The sequence below is a fragment of the Buteo buteo genome, chromosome 9, assembly GCF_964188355.1.
Source record: "Buteo buteo chromosome 9, bButBut1.hap1.1, whole genome shotgun sequence".
In the NCBI taxonomy this organism is placed as follows: Eukaryota; Metazoa; Chordata; class Aves; order Accipitriformes; family Accipitridae; genus Buteo; species Buteo buteo.
In genome coordinates, this window is record NC_134179.1 from 28,609,469 (window position 1) to 28,634,485 (window position 25,017).

A 25,017-nucleotide genomic window follows, 5' to 3' on the forward strand; every position below is an offset into this window, starting at 1 on the left:
GCCTTGATATAGCACATTTTTGCAAGTTGAGGAGTTTTCACCCACTCCTTAGTTCTTTTTGGGGTTGGTTATTTATTGTTTGGGTACTGTTACAAAAGATGTAGAATAACCATGTGATCTACATCTAGATTCACATCTAGATTAAGCCTTAATTGTTCAAGAGTCTGTGTCAACCAGATCAGTAGAAATTTTCTGTAAGATCAGAACAAGTTTCAAGGTTTTAATTTAGCTGGTATCAGTACTAGTCCTCTCATGTTCCACAGGATTAAGAAGGGTCTGCCTGTGTCATAATTGTTAATTATGTAATTGCTGATGCATGGTAACTTGAATTGAGAGCTTTTGAGCAATGAAGGCGGACCACCTAGTACTCGTGACTCTTGACAGCAGCGCAGAAGAAGAAATTTGAGAAGCCATTCTATTGGGATGAGTCAGATACCAGGAAAGGAGTTAAATGGAACATGTGAGTAATAGATGTTGTTCAGTGGTTTGGGTGGAATGTGATTTTGTGATTTACTGAAAAGGAAAATCTTTACTAAAGATAGTGCACATGTTGTTTACTAGTCCTTAACTCATGTGCTATTGTACATGTTTAAAGTAACTAATCTCTGGCAAATAGTCCTTTCCTGACTTCTCATTGCTGATTCCATGATACTGTCCTTGTACATAAATTCCTTTAAAAAAAAAAAAAAAAAAAAAAAGCTGTACCAGCCAAAACCTTGAGGGGTTGAGAACAGAATTAAAGAGATGGGGGAGGCAGAGGAAAATGCTTGAAAGGAAGAGTATAGTCCAGACTAAGCACAGGCACACAGAAAGATGTTGCTTGGGAACAAAAGTGGAAAGACATTTAAACAGAGGCAATAGAGTAAGAGTCAAAAAGGTTATAGAATTGTTTTCTTCCTCTACACTTGTAATCAATGAAATACTGTAGTAACTTTAACTCTTTGCCTTGGAGTATGGTAAAATCTGAAGGAAAAGGTGAGAAACAGTCACACATCTGCTCAGTAAGGCAAGAATTTCTTTTGTTTCAGCAAGAGCAGGTAAGGACCACTTAAATGAGAAGTCTCCCTCTTGTCGGTTACAATTCTCGTGAAAAAGGCTCTCTGTTATTGTTCAAGTTTTCCTACAAGCTGTTTTTGTTTAATACAAGTAATGGACTGTCATGGTTTAACCCCAGTCAGCAACTAAGCACCATGCAGCTGCTCACTCGCTTCCCCCTCTCCCCCCACCCAGTGGGATGGGGGAGAGAATTGGAAGGAAAAAGGTAAAACTTGTGGGTTGAGATAAGAACTGTTTAATAGAACAGAAAGGAAGAAACTAATAACGATAACAATAATAAAATGACAATAGTAATAATAAAAGAATTGGAATATACAAAACAAGTGATGCACAATGCAATTGCTCATCACTTGCTAACCAATGCCCAGTTAGTTCCCAAGCAGCGATCCCCCCAGGCCAACCCCCCCCAGTTTATATACTGGGCATGACGTCCCATGGTATGGAATACACCGTTGGCCAGTTTGGGTCAGCTGCCGTGGCTGTGTCCCCTCCCAACTTCTTGTGCCCCTCCAGCATTCTTGCTGGCTGGGCATGAGAAGCTGAAAAATCCTTGACTTAGTCTAAACACTACTTAGCAACAGCTGAAAACATCAGTGTGTTATCAGCATTCTTCTCATACTGAACCCAAGACATAACACTATACCAGCTACTAGGAAGACAATTAACTCTATCCCAGCTGAAACCAGGCCATGTCCCTGCTCTGAAATGAGAACATGTGACTGCCATTGGAATCAGGCTTCAAACTACTTTCCATGTAACTTAAAAACCTATTTTTTTCAAAAAGTTACTGATTTAAAAACAAAAAAATGCCCACAAACTTGAATCTACAAGGTAAGATCATCCTGGAATGCTGTTTAAGCTCATCATGGAAACATTCTGTCTTAAGAATGAAGATTGTGTTACACTTAAGTGTGCCACCTGCCACTTTCTGGAATAGCAGTGGTTTTTACCCTGAGCCATTACTTTGCATCACTAGCTCCTGATGACTTACACACAGAATGGAATAAATCTGGGTGCAGATGGCCTGCTTTTGCTTCCCAGCCCCCCCTCCCTGAATTTAGGCAGTGATGAACTTGAATACTCTTCCATCACCTCCTCACCCAACCGTGATGTCATTGTGAAAGGACATACCTGAGCAGTCATGTGGAAAACAAAAAGCTGTCCATCATAGTAAAGGAGAGCTTGTGCATCATAGGAGCAAGATAAATAAGGTAGGTTTGCAAAAGGGAGCCGTGGCACATGACTGTAGATGTCCCTTTCTGACAACAAAATACTGTTTCAGCAAGGGCTCAGTCCAAACGCTGACTGCTGTAGCCAAGCCATCCTGTACCGTGTAACTGAGACCCTTGCATGGTTTGAATCTTACACAGCTGCCCAAAGTCAAGATCTGGCTCCTTGTACAACCTGTGGAAGACATTTTGCACGAGATGTTCTGGTAAAACAAAACTTTTTTTTTTTCTTTTTAGTGTGAGTGTCTATGTGTTTAGCTGAAAGGGGTGGTGAGCACAGGGAAAGGAGGAGGTGGCTGCTAGTAGAGAAATGGGTTGAACATGTGTTTAAAAGAGCAAATGATCTAATTTCATTAGTGAACTTGATTAGAGAATTAATGAATGTGCACAGAAATATTGTGACTTAATCTGTAATCTTGCACTATCTGAATTTACCTGCTTGTCCAAAACCAGATGTTTACTACATATTGCATTTAAAATAACATATTATCTCTTGGTGAGACATAAATTACTAACCTAAAGCTTCCTTTGTGTTCCAGGTTTCTAGGCAGAATTTGTTCTTTCAGCCTTCCTGGGAAAAATAGACTAATAAACCATCTGATAAGTAGTCCCTTTGACAGCATAATGCGGGCACCAGGCTCTGTTCCAAAGCCTGCTGAAGTGAATGAAAAGATTCCCCCTGACCTCCCTGATCCCTGAATTACAAACTAAATGGGTGGCTGGCACAACCCAGCTGTGGGGTATTCCTGCAAGGGGGGGCTCTGCATGCACCCCTCCCCTCCTCAGTTTGCGTTACTGATCCTGTGGCTCTGTGGTAGATCAGGTCATCCCCACAATAAAACTAAAAACTGATTTAGGAAAAAAAAAAGACAAGAAAAATACACTGGAAGCTGAGTGACTATGAGCACTGAGACTAAGGTGGAACTACCCTGTGTTAGTAGTTCCTTGTTTGGTATCTCAGACCAGATACATGAAGAACGTGATGGTTTAATCTAGCAAAATTGTTTGAAAAGACAGTTATCTGTGTTTTGAGGAAGGCAGGGAGTTTCTTGTCACTATTACTAGCGTGAGATACAAGACCTGTAATGCCCTTCTGTGTCCCGATGGTGCGGGACTGGTATCCTCCTCGGTGAGCAAGACACAGGTATCTGCTGCCCTCTTGGTCCTGCAGAGGAATCCTCCTCCCAAGTTTGCTGTCAAAAATGTCTAGAAACAGAAGTTAAGGATCTGAAGCAGTAGTACAAAAGAGAAGATGTAGCTTTGTCCTCACTTTCACAGTGTTCGTCACAAAGGGGATTGCCCATCCTGTTGCAGAAGACTGAGGTTGATGCTAAAATCTGAGACGCTTTGGAATCTTAAAATCTCCTTTGTTGTGAGGCGTGGCTCTTTGACAAATTCAGCACTGGATATCTGTCTGCCTAAAATTTCCCTGTGCTTTCAGCTGCAAGCGTTAGCCCTAGTTTTCCTTCTGAGTTGTCAGGTTAGCAGCTGCTCCCTCTCAGCCCAGGGCTGTCGCTGTTTCAGTGGTGTTGATGGGATGGACAGTGCTGCTGTTTGTCAGGGGAGTCTCTGGTCTGCAGTGCTTATCTAAACTCAAAGAACTAATAATGTAAATATCGGCCCCTTGAACAGTATCAGCCCGTTCTCCTTCTTAACCAAGAAAGAAAGAAAACCAAGTGTGGTGGTGGTGGTGGGGAGTCCATCCAACGGGACTGTTCCTGTTCACAGACCCCGTCTGTTCTTCTCTGCAAGTCATTATTTGTGCTGGCCTCCAGCATGTCCCTGAGCAGAACAAACTGGAAATGGCTTCTATTTCTTATTTATGTCAAACTGCAGCTGTACTTGGACAGCTTTTCAAAGTGTTGCTGAACTCCTTCAGGAGTTAAACTGAACCTGAAATAAACACTGCTTCAGCTCCCTGCTCCTGAACAGAAGTAATTTTAAAGCCTGAGTAAGGAAGCATCATTAACAAAGCATGACTTCAACACATAAATGTTTTTCTTTGCATCCCAGCTGAGACATGACCCAATATGCAAGAAAGTCTTCAACAAGAAGCGCAAGCCCTTCAGCTCTTTGAAACAGAGACTGCAGGGAACAGAAATCACCACTGTGAAGAAGCAGCCCCCACAAAAGGTATCATTAAAACTGAAGCATGTGTGTTATCTCCATATGAAGTCTTTCATTCAGTAACGCTATTGTTTCTTCCGAGGACAAAGCCTGGATGTTGTGGATGAGTCTCACATATGTGCTTGACTCGGTGCCAAATTCTTTCCTCCCCCTCCCTGTGCTGCTAGGGCTTAAGAGTATATGAGAGCATTTCTCCATTCAGAAGCCAGACCAGTAGGTGTCATGACTACTCTGGGCACATAAGTGTCTCTGCTCTTCTAGGAAATGTTCATGTATGTATTTTAAAGACTATGTGAGTCTCCGACAGCTTCCTTTTCACTTAAATCTGAAAGACAGCGTGATCTAAGATGGTTGGTGCTTGAATGCCACAGGTTGAACCTGAGACCTGTCAGTAGCCACAAATCTTCCGCAGATGAAGCTACGAAGATTCACTGCTGTTGAACTCAAGGGTTTAAAAATTTATTTAAATTGAACTTATTTACAGAGCTGGAGGGAAAGAGGCTTAAGCTCTTACTGGAACAAGGGGTTTTTCATGCATCGTTGGGGAGGGGTGGAATACACATGGACATGTGTGTGTATAATTTTACCCAGAGATGCCAAATCACTGCTGATTTGGTATCCATGCAGACTGCAGTTCTAAAATGTCCTCTAAAATCAGTTGTGGAAAGATACAGAAACATACAAAGGTTTAAAACAAGAAGAGGAATCTCACAAGTGGAGGAGAAGGGAAGACGTCGGTCGTAGTGTCTTTTCCATTCCCACTTAAGTGCCCTTTGGTCTGCCAAGACCAGAGGGTTTTGCTGGAGTGCATTGTTTTTTATCTATCTTCTGGGGCTGTCAACAGACAGCAAAGGGCTAAATCAGCTTCCCTATGCCTTTCAAAAAAAGCAAATTTCTTTTGTTTGTAATGTTTTTCCTTTCCCTCAGAGACGAAGAACCCTCACACTAAGATTTTTCTCTGTCCGTTGCAAGGGGGAAATACAGTTTGTCTTTTCCTTTATTTCCATTACAGAAACAGCCAGGGAAGAAATCTAACTGGAGGCAGCACCATGAAGATTTCATTAAAACTATTCAATCAGCCAAGCAGGTCACAAAAGCTCTGAGGGAGGGCCGCCCTCTTCCACCTCTTCCCCCACCAAGCATCAATCCAGGTTTGTGGTCTACTTTATCTTACTACTGTTCTCGTACTGATCTTTGGTAAAGCAGTGACCTCTTGTTATCCACAGCTGGGCTTCAGTTTTGTATCCCCTGGCACAACACAATGCAAACATTAATTCCCTCCATACTCTTTAATTTTCAGCTGTATTTCTTGGCTTAAATTGAGTAGGAGAGCAATGCAGAGGTGGTGGGGAGGAAAACTAACTGTACTTCTTGAGTTTAAAGGCAGCAAGTTTGGGGTCTGATATTAGATGCTTTGGGAGGAGAGTTGGGATGCCTGTGTTCTAGCATAGGCTGTACCATGGTATAGCAGAGGGTGAAATACATCCCCTCACCATTCAAAAAAACTGTAGCGCCCATGGGCTTCTCCACTCCAATGTGGTGGCTTTTCCACTGTCCCGTTCCCCACCCAGCTGTGCAGGTAGGGAAAGTCATTTAGAAAAAGACGGGTCTGGTTTCCTACTAATACCAGGTGTGGTCTCTGCACAGAGCTCCCTGTGTTAGAAGTTATGGATCCAAAAAGATGCACATGCAGCCAATATTTCTCACAATATGTGATTTATGAAACATGGGAGCAAAGGGTCTCAGTGGAGCCTTGCCTGCGTTAGGAAGGCGGAGGGCAGGAGGGGGAAGGGGGGGGCTCTCTGGGCTCACTTCCAGAGCAGGAATTCATGACTGATAGCAAAACCAGCTGCCGTGATTCCATTCTTCTAGATGACAGCGATGCAGTATAAGCAGCAGGACACATCTTCCTTCCTCGATTGGGGTCAAGCTCCTCTCTGAATTTCCACTGCTGAATTCTTTAATGACTCTGTTATTTCTTGTCCGACTCTAAGAGCAGACCCCTCCCTTTCCTTCTCCCCCTTGGAGGAAACCGAGCTGTGTAAGAGCAGCGGTAGTTGTGGAGAAAGGAATTGGAGAACGGCTTTTTAGGAAAGACAAATTGCTGAGGGGCCTAGTGAGGATATATATCCTATACTACAGGACTGGAGAGAAAGCACATGGATTATGGGGAGGAGAGAGAGAGATTCCCCTTCCCTGTCTTCCTCCTCCAAATAGAGTCCAGAGTTCCCTGTTCTCCCCTGAAGTGCCAGGTCGCCCTGCCAGCCCCCGAAGCCAGGCATCTGCCCTGTCTCCTCCTCCTCCTCCTCCTCTCCCCTGCATTCAGAACCATTTTGCCCACGCTGCTTGTCAGGAGCCAGCTTTTGGTGGCTGCTTGGGCCACCTTTTCTGGGCTGTTACTGAGAGAAACGATTTGTAAAGATGCTGTATCTGTAATACTAGGATAAGGACACTTGGGCTGCTTTTGTAAAAGGCACTGGGCAGGGAGGAATGATCTGAGAACGGCAAGGGCAGCGCGAGGGCTGAATGTGACTGCGTTGACCCCGAACACTGACCGCTCATTGAAACGAGTAGGACTGCACCAGCGATAAATGTCGCTGAATAGCTTTTAGGAGAATCAGGGCTGTGACGCTGTCATGAACAACTCTAGGAAGCACTGCTGTGTGTTCTTCACAATGCTGCTTCACAACCAGAAACCTGGTTCTTGGATGTGCCTTCAGCTGGCAGGGCACAACTTCTTCAGCAGTGTTTTGCCAAATAGCAATCTTAATGACCAATCTTCAAAAGTAGGCTTAAAAATCATTGGTTTGGACTACTCTGGAAACTTTTAAATAATGCTTTTTCTGCAGATTTGTTCATTGTGAGGTTGGGGGTGGGAATAGGACAAAGGTAATAAAACCTGCTTTTATTAATCCCAAGGGATTTATTTCTGAAAGCAATTACTGTCTGCTGGGTTAGTACCATGAGCATGTATTTTAGGATCCCAAGTGATTTTCTAGAGGTGTTTTTTGTACTTCTCCTAAGTTTGTACTTTGAGAGCGGACGGGAACTCAAAGTGGTCACCTGCTGATGGAGCCAGGTTTTGAACTGCGTCTTGAGTGCTCCAAGAAAGCAGGGCAATTCTTCTCCTGTAGTGTATAAACTGTGACCCAAGTTGTTCCTTTCTTATGGTCAGACTATATTCAGTGTCCACACTGCTCACGGAGATTTAACGAGGCTGCAGCACAGAGGCACATAAAGTTTTGTGAAGAACAAGCTGCTCGCCGTGCCTTTGCTGCAAAGACTACCGGGCAGGCTTTGGTAAGCAAACACTGTCACACTTGTCTTGTCGTGGAGGCAGATTTGCCAAACTATAGTCTATGGTGAGTAAAGACCTATGTTAATATAAAACTTAAGATTCCAGGGAAGTTGGTAAACTCTTAAGATAAGATACATGTTGAATATCAGCTAGGAGTTCCGCAAAATTGGAGCCCTTTGTCTGATATAAAAAGTGACAGAATGCAATAGTACAAAAAAGTTGAACAACAATTTCTTCAGACTCTTCTGCAATTGGATTCTGGGGTAACAACGGCTGTAGGGAAGCAGAAACCTGGCAGCATTTGCAATACATAAGAGAAAGCCCTTCCTGTTCATTAGGGCTCCCTGCTGTTGGCAGGTTTGCTGTTGCCTTCAAATGTGTAGCTGATTTATTCCCTGGTCACTAGACACAAGGCCAAAGGGCTAAACCCCTTTGGGCAATCAGATAAGTGGAGCTAATTGGTAGTCGCTTGAGTGAGGTCCTATTTTATTACAGAAAAAAAAGATAATGTAAATGGTTCCTTTAGAAGAGTACTGATTTTCTTTCTTTCTTTTTTTTTTTTTTTTTTTAAGATGTTTGAAAATCTTACTACTCTTTTACCTATTTTGGGCAGGAAAAATGGCTTCCAGGTGGGAGGGGGTGCACTTTTTTCCTGTTCCTTCCTAGCACTGCTTCAACAGCAATTTGGAGTTTTCACCAGGCTCCGTAAGCTCCTTGCTATTGTTGAGTGTGGATTGTGCAACTTCTTTTACTAGGGCAAGCAACCAGTGACTCAGAGAAAACCCCCAACCTTAACAACTGCTGTGTCACCGCTTCAGAAGAGAGTACAAGAAGGTGCCAATACAGACAAACCTAGGCCAGGTAAGGAGTTTATGTAGCCATATTTATCTTTTTCTTATAACAAACTCTGATGTATTTGAGGTGGGGGTGGCATTTTTAAAGCAGATTCTAGGCTTTGCAATCCAGTTTTCTGATAGAATAATAAAGTTTGAAATTTTTTTAATTCTTGTTTTTGCAAGTCCAGGCCTTGACATGAAATCCTAAACTCATTTCCGCACAACACTTGCTAGAAATGAGAAGTGTCAAAAATTTCCAGGTGGATGTTGCTGATGTTGAATGGCTTTCCAAGTCATTATCCTGATCTGTCGTGCTGAGTGTATACACAGAGGTTTTCATGTGGGTCCTCAGGAGGGACTTCTTAGCCTTTTCAATTAGAGGTCCTCCAACAGAAGTATCTATATAGACCTAAAACATGCAGTCTGGCTGTGAGGTTCCTTCTGTCCCATAGAAGACTCTATAACCTTTAATCTTTGATTTTAAGATTTATTCCATCTTCTTTAAGTCCATGTAGTCCATCAAGCTTTGTATGTTGTTTGTTCCATATGACTTTCCCCTTGTTGACTCAGCCTTGAAGCTGCATCCCTGAAAGAGTTCCCTCTAAGCAGGATACCATATAATATGTTTGCTAACACCCACTGCTACCGGTAATCATGACCTGTACTCAGTCTATGTTTAGAAGATGTTTTATAAAGTTATTTTAATGGTTATGTCTAGTATAACCTGTGAATGATAATACATACTGCTCTTTGTATCAGTATCTTTGATCCCTATGTTTCTGGGGTTTATGTTGAATTTAGGGAGGTTATAATTTTTTATGGCCAATATTTTTATTTTTTTTTAAATGATCTACAGAGACCTCTCCAGGAATACCGCAGAAAACCAGAAAATCTTTGGGTGTATCTACTGGAAAAAAATCTCCAGGAGAGTTTGGGTAAGAAATATTTTTTTTTATTTCAACATTATAACATAAAAAGACCTTGTTTGCTTTTGTGTATACACAATATCCTGTTGCAGTGTTTGCAGTATGAACTTCTTTGTATTAACTGAAGCTATCAATTGCACTGAAAACTTTCGCAGAGCTCTTCAAGTCCCCAGCACAGGCTGCTGAGAATATTCATTTTGGTGTTAAATGTTCTTTGGTTTGGAGCAGTTCCATCTCGAGTCGGCAGTGACTGTGTTCTCCTGTTACAGGCATCTTGAGAGTATTTGCTGCTTGATAATGCAAACCTCTCTAACGGGTCTTGTGCTCTCACTATGTGCATGCATTGTCCGAGTGAGGAAGATGCCAGCATTCGTTTCAGTAGTCACTGTCAGGATGACAGCACAGAGGTTCTTCCTTCCTTCTCCTCAGTGTTTTACTTTCCCAGACCAAGAAGTTTGGTTCTTCTGCTCTTCAGACCATGCAGTCGGTGCTGTTCCCATCTCGGGCCATGCAGAGCCATGTCAGAGCAGCACGGCGGCCCTCCAGCCCCTGCCTAAGGTGGTTGTGGTGCTGTTGTGCAAGGGGATGGCTCAGACGATCGCCATCTTGCACCCCTGTGAGATGCGTACGACTGCAGAATACGAGATCCTGGCAGGGAATATGGCCAAGACAGGTTCCCTGTAGCTGGCAAGGTATTTTGAGCCTAGGAGATGAGCTTGTAAGAGTGCTTAGAGCTTGGGACGGACAGTCGTGGGCACAGAACAGGCTGTTGCAGAGACTCGTATTCGAAGTCTTTGCAGGGTCCTTCTACGTGGAGTTTTGTTGTCCCCGATTGCTGCTGGTCAGGGGCTAGGTACCTTCAACTCTGGGGAAGACTGCAACGGGCATGGGAGCGTTCAGTCCACGGTGCCATCATCAACTCTACCTACCTCCTTGACTTTGCCAGCTACAGGATAAACTGTTGACAGTACCCACTGGTCTCATTTGGTGTTCTCCACCATGACTATGTTAACAGTGTAGTAACACATATGGTTATGATGCAGGGTCTTGCAGACCACCAACAGGGATTTATTGATACCATCACCATTCTCACAGTTTAGCCACTGAACTCTGAAACTCGGGGCTTAACAAGCCTGGGGAGGAGACACTTCTTTCCCTAGGGACGCTGGTGAGTCCAGGTATCACCTGGCTTGTAGCTGCAGCCAGCTGACAGAGGCTTGGGACAGCCGGTGCCTCCAGCAGGTCCCCAGGGCAGACATCCATGCTAGCAGCCAAAATATAGGACAGAGTCATGTAGGTACCTGGGAACTGTGGAAGTGACTGGCCTAGGTGAGCTTGTAAGTGCTGGGCTGTTCGCAACTGCTGCTGCATTTTCTGTAAAACTTGAGCTTTGCCAGGTGCTTTACAGAGCACTTTGGGCTAGCGAGAGATCAGTTTCAGTGCTACCCAAGAGTACTTTTCAGCTGAGAAAGCAGACATAAGAAACTGGGTTTGAGTGGTGCAAATGAATGTTCTCATCCTTAATGTGCCTGGAAATGGTTTCCAGGACGAGCTGCTCCATCACCTTCCCAGGGATAGACATTTAATATTCTTAGATAAAATGGAGTAAAATATAAAAGCTGTTTCAATACAAATAACAAGTATATGGCTTGTCACTGCTTTCAGACCACAAATGCGCAACAGAAGATAGAGTGGCTGGTCGGCAAGGATGTGTTAAGGTTTCCTTCTGACGCATTATGGAAGACCTTAAGCAACACAATTTTCCAGCACCTCTTCCAGCTAAGTGCTACAGCTACCACATTCAATAAAATAAGCAAACTGAAGTTCAGGTTTTTTTCCCCCTCTCCCCCTGGGTTACAAAGCTTATTATGCTGTCCTTTTTAAAGCTCTGAGAGTATTTTTACCAGTTGCCAAAATTCAATTAAATGATTGCCTGCAAGGGGATGGATATTACCAGTGGTTCATTCAGTGGTTTTAACAAAATGTAGGAAGATCCAGTATCATGTGATATTCCCCCCCCCCAATGCTTTGCTTTGATATATTGAACAAGACAAATGAACATTTTGAAATTTCATGTATATATTTAATCGAATCTTCCAGTAAACAATAAATGATAAATGATAGTGATTAATAAGTGATAAATGGCCATGTATGCTGTGCATCAGCTTCAAAGCACTTCAAGTTCAGACTAACTAAAACCAAATCTCATTCTCTCATTAAAAGAACTTCAATTGCTTTTAGAAATTGATTGTTAAGACAAAAATGTCATGGAGGCATAACCCTTCTTATTTTTTGGCCACCTGATCTATTACCAGCTTTGGATCACCCTGCATAAACTTTCAATGTTGCAACATGTTGGGTTTTTTTAGCCCAACAATTTCCAATAAGGCTTTCAATTAAAATCCATGAGGAATTTTCTTGCATGTTACATGTTTATCAAGTAAATGAAGATGAAAAGTAGTTGGACACAGCAATAATAAATACCAGACTTTACAGAGTTTAATTAAACTCTACTTAGCCTCTAGCTAATAGTGATTAGATAAATACAGAAAGGATGCCACTGAAGCTAGTGTTAACTCGTAGAGCTAGACTCTTAGACAGAGGGCATGAAATTAGCCCAAATATATGAAAGCAGTGCTACTTAGCCTTTTTTTCAATCCAGGAACAAAAGGAAAAAAACCCATACCAAACTATCCAGTGCAATATTCTAACAGTTGCTTTCTTTCATAATCAAATAAATGAATCCTCAAAAGTTAGAGCAAGTTTTGCTGTACTTGTTGTTGTCCCCCTGCTCCATTATTTTCTGTCTGTGTGTAAAAGTGTTTGATCTCACAGCTCATTTTCTAGTATCTTACAGAAAATATAACTATAGGGGCAGGAACAGTGTATTGAAGAACAGTACTTAAAAAGTCCTGCTAGCAGGAAATGAATCAATCATCAATACATGGAACGTACCATCCCATTTCAGACTGGCTGTCAAAACCTCTGGAATTAACAGCAACTCATTGGTTAAGAAAATGCAGAGTCCCAACAGGAACAGATGGTAAATAAAAATTAAGGAAAAAGAAATGAACATGGTTTCTGATAGGGGATGGGAACTGAGCACTAGAAATACTTGTGTTTACATATAGGATGCAGTCTTTTGTTCCATGTAGTGTAATTTTAGCTCCTTAACATTATTTCAGCAGGTTTACACGGCTTCCTTTTTTTTTTTTAATAAAATGAGTACATTTTTTTGTACGAGGCCAAATGCTTACTAAGTTTCACTATTTTTACGGTATCATCTGATTATAGCAATTCTGTTTTCAGCTGCCACATATTGCTCCGCTTCTACAGATTTTCAAGCAGAGTTCAGGTAAGAGTATTTTTATCTCGATCAGGATGTGAGCTAAAATAACCTAAGACCTCCTGGAGGGTCAGATTTTTCTATTCCGTCTCTTAGCTGCTATGCCATGGCCTATCCTACCTTCCCTATGCCAGCTCTCTGCCCTTGCATCTTCCTCTCCCGTGTGGAGGAATAGGAGGAACTGGCCGTGCCGGAGGAAGGTTGGGCTGCCTTCTTCCTCCACCATAGCCCTGGCACCGGTGCCGTCGCAGCCCTGCACGAGCCCACGGCAGTGCCACCAGAGAGGTGTCCTGCAGCTCACGCGACCTTCTCCGCTGTCACTGCCTGAAGTCGCGCCTGCCCGCCCGCTGCGGCCCCATCCTCCCCGACACCACGGGTAAGCCCAGGAAGAGCTGGGGAGGACTTGCTGCTGTCCCTGCACCTCCCCTTTAGCGCTGCCTTGCCTGTGATCTTACCCCCGCCAAAAGCAAACTAATTGCTCTTTCAGCAACGCGATAGCCAGGCCCACACCAAGCAGGTCTACGGAGCCCAAGAATCTGTTTGCTCAGAAACAAAGCATTTTTAAGCATCAGCTACTGATGACCTCTCAAAAAATGCTCACCGAAGTCCCCCTAGCAAAAGCTATGAGAAAGTCCAGCCCTGCTTTAGGTATTAGATGACTCAGGGGTATCTCCTGACTTGTGAGAATTTTAAAATAAAACAATTTTTCTGCAGACATAACCTTTTGAAATAATTTTCCTTCCTTTGTGCTGGGCTGTCCTCAGCTTCCTCTACATTTATGATGTCAAGAATCTGGAAAAAGAAATTTGAATAGGCTTAAGGGTTAAAGCTGCAGTATTACAAATTTGCTTCCGTGTTTTACTTCTAGACCTTGTGTGCTTTTTAAGCATTTTAATATCAAAAGTGGTTATTTTCTTTTTACTTGAATGAGAGCTGGTCTTTAACCTGTAGTCACATACGATAAGCATCTCTCACCAACGCATCTTTCCACGTTTCAGAAGAGGCTGAGGTCAGGCAGCAGCACCTCTCTAGGCAGCTCAGAGCCCCAGCACCCTGCTACAGTCGAGCAGCTGAAAGAACGTGGGTGCCAGTCTACCTCAATGTTTGCATAACGTTTTCTTCTTAACATCACATCTTAATTTAAAGATAAGTATTTCAGTAATTAGATCTTTTATGGAAGCACAAACCAAAATGTCTATTAACAGTATATGATCAGGCAGTGCTATAAAATTTGTGGGTTTTCGGGGGGCAGGGGAGGGGGTTGGGTTGTTTTTTGGGGGGTGTTTTTTTTTTGTTTTTTTTTTTTTTTTTTTACAAGTACATAAGCTTGGATGAAGCCAAGTGAATACAATTTGCACGAACAAGGAAAACAATGCAGTAAGTGAGTATACACACACCTTTCCAAGTCTGGATGAAAATACGAGCCTAGCTGTAGAATGTGCATATAACATTGTTTGCAACCTTCTCCCTATCCGGAACTCATAAATTAAATAACTGCTAACTGGGCATGACTGTGCAGCACCTGCTCCTTCTCCTGCTGTTGTCATTACAAGAATGATCTTAAAATTCCTTCTGGTTTGCCTTATGCCAAAAATTTTCATAACAAAAAATAACCCTCAACAGTGTATCTGAAGAACATATTCTCACATCAACTGCAATAATACAACCTTTCCTTAATCCAAGTACTGATAAACTTGTAAGAATATTCGGATCATTGTAGTTGTACAATGTCATTGTAGTTCATTAACAGCAAAACAGCAATCATTTAAAAAGTATTTTTTATTTGAAGCTGTCTGGAAATATATACCTGTGATTAATGGGGGAGAAGAGAGCATGCTTGCTTAATGCTATATTTGTAATGATTATTAGATACTATTAACTCTTTGGATTTAATGGAAGAGTAGCTCTTGGGGTTTCAGAACTTACTCAGATTCAGATATTCTGTCTCTGTTTTAGCTGCAACAGAATCCATTAGTAACTGCATCATGCACTAAAACCATGACATTATTATTTTTTTAATAACGATGGGTTAGGCAAGAAAGTAAATTGTGAAGAGTTTGGGTTTTTTTTTTAATAAAGTCATCTACTGGGAGATATGATGTATGCAACTTCATCTAGTTCATGCACCAGGTGATAGAGATATCACACCAGCACACCGTCAACTGGAAATGTACATGGACAATTTACCCCAGGAAACAAACAAAAGTCCCTGTGGTTCTGATTTGGAAGAAACAAAGGCTGGAAGTCCAACTGCAGCTGTCCCAATGCTACTGAGCAAAAACCCCTGTGATTAAAATGGCCTCGACCATTATCACACCCACTAATTTCAGGTGACACTTGTGAGGCAGGTTCATAACCTGGTTTTGAAGAGGGTCCGGTGTCAGCTCACCACCACAACCCTTCTGTCGCAGGCTCCCCTGGGCAGGGTTGGCTTTCTCTGAAGGAATCCACATTTTGGATGGCTACAATTAATAATCATTTCCCAGACTAAACAAAGGCCATTTTTATCAACAGAAGGTGAATAAAGGCCCCTTAGGTAGGAGGCATTATTCTTCATTGAGTGTTAAGTCAATCAAGCTGTTGACCCAATGGGATCACATATGCTTAAATTTAAGCAAATACTGAAGTGTTTTACTAGAGAGAGAGAGCAGTGTCTCATACTTTGCCAGATCCAGCTCTAAGTGAAAATTAACATTCTGCTCTAACCTTTGAGACAATTCACTTCCCATTCTGAAAACTGCACATATAGAAGACATCAGTTCTTGCACAGTCATGCAGAAGTGGTAGTTATTTCCAGCCCTAGGAAAAAAATGCAGGAGATGATGCGCACAGCTGAAGTGCGCTTCAGAAAACAAAATCTACTTAAATGTAATGACAATAGTGATCTTCTGCATTTCAAAAAAGTGAAACAAGGAGGTAAGATTTACTCTTGGAATTATTCTGATTTAAGTTAAAGATTCATGAAGTTCAGTAATTAAGTGCTTAACAGAAATCTGATGTTGATAAAACGTTTGTTACATTTGCCACGTGTATAAATTTGCTGTGATTGATGGCTTATTATTTTTCTGTGATTTCCCCTTTCTTCCCATTCACCCTAACCCTATTTCTTCTACTGCAGCAGCCATAGTTTTATTGTGCCTGTTATGATGCTTTGCTATCATTGAAGATAATTATTCAGTTGTTTGCATGAAATGTAAAAAACAAAAATAGAGAGGGTGTTGAGGGAAATATGTTAGTTCTACTATGGTCATATGCTAAAAAACTAATACTAGCATGAAAAATAGAGCTTCTTGTTTATTAACATCCTGAATTTAACTACCATGTTCATAACGTGCTTTGAAAACATTTGGGGCAGTTTTTCTTAAAAACAAAACAAAACCAAAACAACCCCATCCTAACAGATTTAAGTAAGAAGCACAGTCTTGAAAAAAGAAGGAAAAAAACCCAAACCATGGTGATAGTTATTTGAAGGCATGGTGAAAATGAGGCAACGTTACAGAATTTGTAGTGGATGGAAAGGAGCGAGGAAGGTGATGCAGCTGGTTTATGGCCATCCCACCAGTTGCTAGCTGAAGACCTTGCTGTTGGCCAAGGCCATTCAGCCTGTGTGATGGTTCCTCTGGTCCAAATGCCGCTGTGATGTCCCCAGTAGTGTTCTGGTTGTCACTTGATGGGAGCTGCCAGAAACTCATCACATGAGTGAGATCCATGAAAGCCAGGCTCGTAGTTTCAGCTGCTGCCTCTGTCTCCTTGTGCACTGGGTACTTATTATCCCCTACAGGCCCTGAGGAAGCTTCTTCCAGACTGATTTTGTGGAGAGATTGAGGTTCTGGTAATGGCAGGTCCTCAAGAAGATGCACATTGTAACCTTTGACATCCACTTTTATCGGTAGATTTTTGAGGGATCCTGCTGCAAATGAGGTAGAACTAGGGTCATATTTATTAGGCTGATGAAGGTTCAGGTTGGCAGGAACAGCTGTTGAGCATGGTGTGGGATGGACAGCTGGAAGGCTGTCTGCACAGCCCATCCTTTGCAAATGAGGAGAAGGTTCAAGAGGAGGAGCAGTTTGTAAGCTTGGCTGGGAATGAAGATGTGAACAGTTGTATTCCTCTGATTCTGAAGTATTCAAAATCCCATTCTGCACAGAAACCCTTTCAGGAAAAGGGGACAGTATGCTGGCATCTTCCTTCAGTCTGAATGGAAAAAGCTGGTCAAGGAGACCCACTGAGTCACCGTTCTGCAACCTGCTCTTCAGCAGTTCTTGTGGATGAGTCTTCCTAGTATGGCGAGTCAAGTGGTCCTTCCGCCCAAACCTCTGGGCACAAAACTGGCATAGAAAGTCTTTGCAGCCTGTGTGAACTACCATGTGACGCCGCACATCTTTACGGGTATAGAAGTGACGCTCACAGTGATCACACTTATGTTTCTTTTCCTTGGTATTGCCAGTTGGTTTCCCTGCATGGCTTTTGAGGTGTTCCAACAAAACTTCAGTACCGCCAAACTCCTGGGCACATACCCTACAGGTAAGGTCCCCACTGGTGGCTGCATGAAGAGCCAAGTGCCTCTTATAGCCTAGCTTGGTGTTGTACTTCTTGCCACACTCTTCACACTTGAAGGCCATCTTGTTAGGGTCATGAGTCTGAAGGTGATTCTTTAAATGGTCTTTCCTATGAAAGGTCTTTTCACAGTAGCCACACTGGTGAGATTTCTGTGAAGAATGAGTGGCTGAGTGCCTAAGACAAAAAAAAAAAAAGTTACTTGCATTTACATTCACTCTAGTACACAGTGCAGCTTCAAGACTTGAAAACACTGGCACTCTTGAAGGAAGGCATTTTCACAAGTTCTCAGGTTATTAGTAAAAGCTTAACTTTTTTTGGGGGGGAGGTGTTAATCATAAAGCATACAGTAGGTTAAAACTGCTCAACATTATCTTTTTGAGTAGCCACCGCAACTGAGGGAGACTAGTTTTCTCCAATTCTACCAAAATGGGAATAATAAAAACTGGAACTCGGGGATTAACTGTCACTAGGACATCCCAAAGGAAAAAAATATCCTTGTTTTTTTCCCCCCACACACACCAGAAAAGGAGTGCCTTCAGAGATGTACCTGAGCAGTTTATATTTGGAAATGAAGGCTTTTGTGCATCCGTGCTGTGAACACTTGTAGGGGCGCTCCCCTTTGTGGGCGTAAGTGTGGACTGTGAGCTTGTCAATGGAATCAAATATCTTCCCACAGAGTCGGCAAGGGTAACTGTCTGGCTGCTTCACTTCTCTTCCCTTCAACAGTGAAGACCGGCCGTTTCTCCATTTAGGTATAAACCTCACAAGAGCATCACAAGTGCTTCCTGAGCTGGCACAGCTAAGCTTTGCAGCAGAGGAACAGGAAATGGTCCCGAAGCACTGAGCAATGCTTTTGCCTAATGCCGCTCCTCTCAGTTTCCCTTTGAGTTTGCTTTTTGCTTTTACAGGTCCCAATTTATTTGGTGGTCTGAACCTGGTGGTAAGGACTCGGTCTTTAGGGATGCACTGGTGAGATTCCAGCAGAGCAAAAGTTGCAAAAGTGCTTCTACAGCTGGAGCATATCCAAGGGTCTACAGGCTCTTTCTGCAAGGAGAACAGAAACAGGTCTTTCTTATTAGCCATTCTAAGGAAAGGTCATATTGTTCTCACTGACCCTACATCTTCTCCTGGGCTTTCCCAAGACCTGTCATTGTCCTTGGCAGTATTTACTTCATTGTACTACCACACAGCTATTCAACTGGAAATGGATTCTCTCTATGAGTCTACAAACACCAAGGGCGGGGGGGAGGGGGAGGAAGGTTGGCTAAATACCTATTTCCATGTTTTTGTTTAGCATTTAGTGTAACAGTTCCGAGTCCTTCACCTTTTGTTTACCTGTGCTTACTGAATTTCAAAGTCTCTACATTTGTTCCTTTTATGGAACTACTCATAAAAGCAGTTGCAAATCGTACTTCATCCTTAGAGTGACATAATTTATCTGCTATTGCAACCGTCCAAAAATTGGATGGGTTTCTGCACACAAATGTAGTTTAGCCATACACGATTTCCCTATGTTTTGGGCTAACTCCATGCCTTACCACACAGCAATGGTCAATGCCTCCAGGAGAGGCTTCCTCACTTAGCTTGACATTTGGCATTAGACTTTCTTAAACTCGATAAGATACACCTTAGGTTTGGAGATCTCAAGTGTATCCTGACTTAGATGCATTAAAACATTTTTTTGGCAAGCAATGTATTATTTGGAAGTATTATTTCTGTGGAAGTAAGAGCTCTACTGGATTCAGTTGAATTCACTTTGAATACTGACATTCTAAAAATTCCAATGAAAAACAATTACACCCCCCTCCCTGTCACTGATTAAATGTACTTCCAATTAATACACAACCATATACTTCCTTAGGTGTCTCTACATTTTACCTAAGCTTTTCAAACTGTCCTTACTTTCCCTTGCTCTTGGGCTAGCTTGCTCTGGAGAGCATAGTAAGGCTACGTCCACTCTGTCTTTATTTACAGATGGAGCCCTCCTCTCTCTTCTCTGTGTCTGATGCTGTGGCTCTCCCACACTTTCTTTCTGGGGTATACTCTGAAGGCCTTATATGCAAAAGCAGCAATGGGGTTAATTCCCTTCCTGCAGCACCTCTGAATTCCTGGTTCATGTGTATTCCCTGTTTAACATTTCCTTTTAGCTTAGGTATCAATCCTCACAGCCACATTTTCAACACTTAACAGATGTTTCCTATCAGTTTAAGGATTGCTACTATCATACAGAGGGGAAGGTATTGGGATTAGAAGAGAAGGGTTATTGCACAGGAAAGACTGAAATAACCAGTGCATTTTCTGACCAACCAGTCAGAGCATAACAAGCGGGAATTGGTGAAAGAAGTCTGAGGCTGGACAGCTTGGTTAGCTACAAATTAACACCAATCTTAAGTCTTTCCAACACATCCCACGGGTGCCACTTCCTTCTGGCTACATCTAATGGCTCCATTGGATTACAAACACAGGGTAGGAAGGGCAGCCTTTCTCTGAGTAGCTGTTTGGTTAAAATTGCACTTGGCTTTGTGTCAGCCAACTACACTATGGTCCACCCTAGCATTACCAAAGTTATACAAACAGAGAAAGCACATTAATAAACCATTATTTACTATATCTGGTGATGGCTTGAACGCAGATCAGGGTACTTACTTCTACTGGAGGCAAAGGACAGACATCAGATTCTTCTTTAATGAAGACTCTGGAAGCTTCCATAAATTTGGCATAATCGGCAGCATACCATACTTTCAATTCTGTGTGTGGTTCAATTGGCTGTGAATGGAAGAAAACAGCACATGTTTACTTGTGCCAATTTTCCAATACCAAATAATACTGAAGATTGGAGGAGTGGGGGTGTGCAATTTGTTGTCCTTACCCAAGTTGCATTCTTTGAATCTGTTTAAATTATTGGTAATTTAATGTCAAGATTCAAACACTTTTTGAGCATTACTATCCACTAGGGTTTGACACTTTCAGTTTCTAAAAGCAGAAATGTGTATGTACAGAGATTTGGGGGGGGGGGGGGGGCTGTAGCAGAAGGGGTGCCTCAGCCCTCATGATCTTTGCTCAGTGAGATGTATTTGTCTGTAATGTCCAGACATCCAGCAGTCTTTCCAAGCAATATTCCATGCTCATCCTTGATGGCTCAAAGCCCACTGGTCACAACACTTAACTATAGGGCACAGGCAAAGGAAAAATGCATCATGAATGCACAACAGCTTGGATGCCTCCTGGATATGTTGCACTCACTGAGCACGGGTGCAGAGTTGATCAATGTGTGGACTGCAAGTCAAATTTGCGTATTTCCATGCGCTGGCTCTAACGTGTCCGGCTCGCTATGCATGTGCTTTATTGTAACTCATTCCCTCCTTTCACTGAAGTCTTCCCACACAGGGCTAAGGGAGCCCATAATCTGCAGCCATCCATCCAGTCATGCCTGCCCAAATCTTTCCTTGGACTGGACTATGACCTCCTCTGAGAAATACTTTCAGTCAATAATACAGCAAATAGAAAGAGAGGAGTGATTACACTCACTGGCTAAAGATCTATTAGTTATTTAAAAGCAAAGGAGAAAACTAACTTTGGGGTCATGATTTATATGACTCCCTGGCCCTGTACACAATTTTCTTCATCTAAATAAAAAACAACATTGTTGCAACAGGGGTAGAGCCAATCTGCACTGTACTTGTAGTTTTAACTAAGCTAAACTTGTGCCACTGCAGAGAACTAGCCTGGAAGGAGAGCAGCTGAGTCTTATTCCACAAAATGCAACATCTTAAAATGCACTTATTTTATAACATCAGTGTTGGACAAGCATGGTAGGTGAAAGACAACTTAGATTGTGAATGCTGACAGGTGACAGGTAATTGTGTGTATAATGTCGAAAACTGAACTTTTGAACTCCCAAGCACAAGCCTGCTTGCTAACCACAACCAGTATGGGTTGGTTGTATGTTTTGATAACACCTGGCCTAAACAGAAATGGTATGTGCTGAATTCTCCACTCAATACAGGACGTGAGGCAGAGCCACCAACTAGGAGGCCGATCATGCATTGTGCTCCTGCATATAGTCTATTTAGATGGAGAAAACCAAGCCTGGGGGAGCTCCACAGAGACAAATGTCTGGGGATGCCTCGGGACCTTGACCAGTGACACCTGAGACTGGTACCCACCGACAGCCGCACAGCACGACACTGTCATGACTTTCTGCCCGACATTCCTGGACCAGCGGCAATCTCCTCTGTGGGAAGCTGAGACCTAGTCAATGTGACTTTGGAGGGAGAGCAAGTGCATCAGTGCGTCAAACAGTCAAGTAAGGTAAAAACTCTCATCTCAGTAAAACTGAGATTAAACACCAGTATCCAAATGCACTACAAGTTGTTGATTTAGTCTGTCTCACCTGTGACAGTAAGAGAAAGCTATGGCAGCACTCACGTGAAACTCTCCTGTGATCAGACAGCAACCGTGGACAATTTTTACTTCCTCATAATTCTATTCTTTTGGGGACTGCAGTCATTAGGTCAGCAAGTACGCTAACGGTGCTGTTGGTGTGCCACTTACATGTATGCTTTTGGAGCTGCAGTTTCATGTCACTGAAATCCCATCTCTTTGTAAAAACAGTGGGGAGAGGAGCCAATCTTTCTACTCCCAACTTAACAGACTTTATTCAAAATATCTTGAGAAAATATCTTCATAATGAGGCCTAAGGCAGCCTCACGCCATGACCAGCAGGGTGTGCCTAAGTGTAGCAAAAGGCTATCACTTTTGCTGACCAGGACAAAATCTGCAGGATGCCACAGTACCGTGAATGATACCGGGATTTAGCAGAAACAAACCCAAAGTAATTCCCTATGATACACAGCACAGTAAAGGTTCCAAGACACATTCATCATCCTAAGATACTCTTCATGTCAGTATATAGGATGCAACTCTCCATTAATACCAATGAGCAGAGTTCTGCTGAAGTCAGCAGAGAGCTGGTTCAATAGTATTTAAATTATACTGGAAATTTTAAGTTACCAGTTCATAACTACAACTTCTTAGAAAAGCATTTGTTCATGCTTCCCAAATATAGTATTATTAATCCCGTCAGTTCTACAAGTACAGCACGCATTTAAAATCAGTTTGAAATCTCAAATGGTACGGATTGCAGCAGAATCTCAAACACAGTCTAAACAATGTCTCAGATTAGCATATACTGGTTTACATTGATTTTCTTTTTTAAAAATAATTATTTTAGTATTAATTCAAAAGCAACTATACTTCATACTGTTATAAAAGACTCTGAAGGTGTAAAATGTTATCACTATTAACTTATTCTCACATCATCACTGCGTGGTAAGTATTCTTCTCACTGTGCAGGTGGAGAAACAAAAATGGAGGAACAAAAGTAAATGCTACTATCCCACAGAAATGCATGCCAATCTTGGAAATGAAATTGAAATGCTGGATTTTACTCCCACAGTAACTTCTTTTGACTAATATTCTTTTTTTTAATTTTTAATGTTGTTTACAATGATATACAAGCATTAACTTAAGAATAAAAAAGGGAAACAATGAATGTTCAACATATAGACTTCAGTTTCCTAAGTGTACAAAAGAGTAAGTTCTGATTAAAATGAACTTTGCCTGAGAAAGTGGCCAAAATAACAAAACCCAAGACTGTATGTTCCAGTGTCATTTATAAATAGAGTACTTTATTCTCTCTCCTCACGCGAAGATGCAGTCCAGAATCTCTAACCTAAACTGATAGTTTCATGGCAACACTGCAGTATTGTAAGCTCTGCAGTTACGTCTTCAGATTTAATGAGCGTGGAAAATAATATGTAAAGATTCTACTTAGCACCCTGTTCCTGAGCACCTGGTAATGTGCTCAGAATACATGTGTCCAAAAATGTAATAAAGGAAGGGAATGTGTTTGTTCTTTCCAGGATGAAGTACCATTGAATGTAACAATGCTAGATCGTACCTATCTGGCACTGAAGAACTTTACAACATTCATGTTTAAACACTGCCATGATGAATGATATTTCTGCTTCTCTCTGCTCAGTTTCCTCACTACCCACAACACCAAGTACACACCACCTTTTACTGGAAAACCCCATACACTGCTTGCTTTACTACAGATTAAGCGATATAAAAGGTGGTGTGTAATAAAGATCCAGCTGGCAGAATATAATCAATCTTTCACCTGTAAAAGGGTTAGCTTTTCAGAACCTTTGCCTATAAACTTCCATTTGGATGACAGGTGAAGCAACGTGGGTTTAACTACCTTAACAGTTGTGAAGTACACTTCTCCACAGTGCTGATAAGCCACAAGGGTCTGTTCTTCTTGGTTCCGGGCTAGCCGGACAAACATCATCCAGTTTCCACAGTCTTCATTCGGAGTGTCCAGAAAGTACTTCCCTCCATCTTTCAATACCTGAAACAAAGGGGGAGGACAGGAGAAAGAACATGATAAAACCAAGTCCTGTATAGAGGCACATTAGTTTTCTTTAACTTGGAATCATGGCTGTCAGTTGTGTACCCTGTCTTGGTCATATGTCCTTTGAAATCATGGTTGTTTTGAAACAGATCACTCTTAAAGAATAGCGAGTACAAAAGAAAGTGAAGAACGAATCCCTGCCAAGCACCCAGCTACTAAAATAACTGTAGGCCTTTGTATGTTTTTCCAGTTTATATGTCATCATTTTTATGTTATGTAAAGATAATATTATAAGAACTAAGTGCAGGCAGGTAGAAAGATAAGCTTTTTGCCTTAATGTACTTCCTGAGTTCTTGATAATCTCGAACTTTAGTGCCGTATTAACATTACATTTTGCATGGAACAATTGTGTAACTTGTATAAGTCCAGAGAGGTAACATACAATATAATGGCATTTTAACAGCATTCTCTTTTTCCCCTTAACAATGCAAAAGTAAATACAAACGAACAATTGTGACAGAAAGATCTCTTTCTTTTTGCTTTAATTCATTCTTCCTAGATTCCTTTCCAAGAGAATGCTTCTATGAGCCAAACGCTCACAACCTCATGCAAGACAGCTGCTTTTCTGCAATATAGTCTTGAACACGGACAGCTGAAGCTGCACAATGTATGTCAGCACAGCACGCATCTGTTCTACTAACCACATAACTGAGCAATTAATTGCAAAAAAAAAGTTGCATTTCCATTGCTTCCGGGAACTATTTTATCTAACTTCGTCAGGTTTCTGATGAAAACACCTGCCTGTTGGACAAGTTTGGTCACATACTCAGAATGCTGCTAGGGAGAAGTCAAGGCAGCTACTGCTGTCACGTAGGAAACCTGGGACTCTAGTCTCCTCTTTTGAAGAAACAGTCCATTCATCAGCCAGAGCTGTGCTTATCACTGTATACTCTTAAGCAAATGGGGCTGACTGATAAAGGACAGGGTGTGGTTTACTATGGCTTGAAGAGTAAGGAACTGGGTGCTTAGCTCATCCATGCTCACAAACTTGTTGGAGAAATAAGGTTTCTGCATTTGCAAAAATTAAAGTGTCTCATAAAAAGACAGAACCAATTTAGTTATGGAGAAGAACAACTCCTCTCTGGTGTCAACATGCCATGAAAATCCCACAGGACAGTGTTACCTTCCTGGCAGACCATTCCCATGACTTCCATGAGCAAA

At 42.0% G+C, this 25,017-nt stretch overlaps 2 protein-coding genes across 3 annotated transcripts in view; one reads left to right on the forward strand and one right to left on the reverse strand.

The window, feature by feature from the left end:
• Nucleotides 1-46: 46 nt before the first annotated feature.
• ZC2HC1B (zinc finger C2HC-type containing 1B) lies at nucleotides 47-11,001 on the forward strand. Its single transcript, XM_075035893.1, has 7 exons — nucleotides 47-460; nucleotides 2,427-2,491; nucleotides 4,299-4,418; nucleotides 5,425-5,563; nucleotides 7,588-7,712; nucleotides 8,466-8,571; nucleotides 9,403-11,001. Exons 1-7 carry the CDS (start codon nucleotides 424-426, stop codon nucleotides 9,483-9,485), a joined length of 675 nt encoding a protein of 224 aa, XP_074891994.1. The 5' UTR covers nucleotides 47-423; the 3' UTR covers nucleotides 9,486-11,001.
• A 2,909-nt stretch (nucleotides 11,002-13,910) lies between these two features.
• PLAGL1 (PLAG1 like zinc finger 1) overlaps nucleotides 13,911-25,017 on the reverse strand; it is a 57,377-nt gene continuing 46,270 nt past the window's right edge. The window contains exons 5-8 of one of the 2 annotated variants that reach the window (XM_075035890.1): nucleotides 23,644-23,793; nucleotides 20,025-20,144; nucleotides 17,926-18,422; nucleotides 13,911-17,552 (exon numbers count right to left, since the gene is read on the reverse strand). In XM_075035890.1, the coding sequence (XP_074891991.1) occupies nucleotides 16,280-17,552; nucleotides 17,926-18,422; nucleotides 20,025-20,144; nucleotides 23,644-23,793 (2,040 nt within the window). In that variant the 3' untranslated portion in view covers nucleotides 13,911-16,279. The remainder of the gene's footprint in view (nucleotides 17,553-17,925; nucleotides 18,423-20,024; nucleotides 20,145-23,643; nucleotides 23,794-25,017) is intronic. The other variant, XM_075035891.1, reaches the window with a different exon arrangement.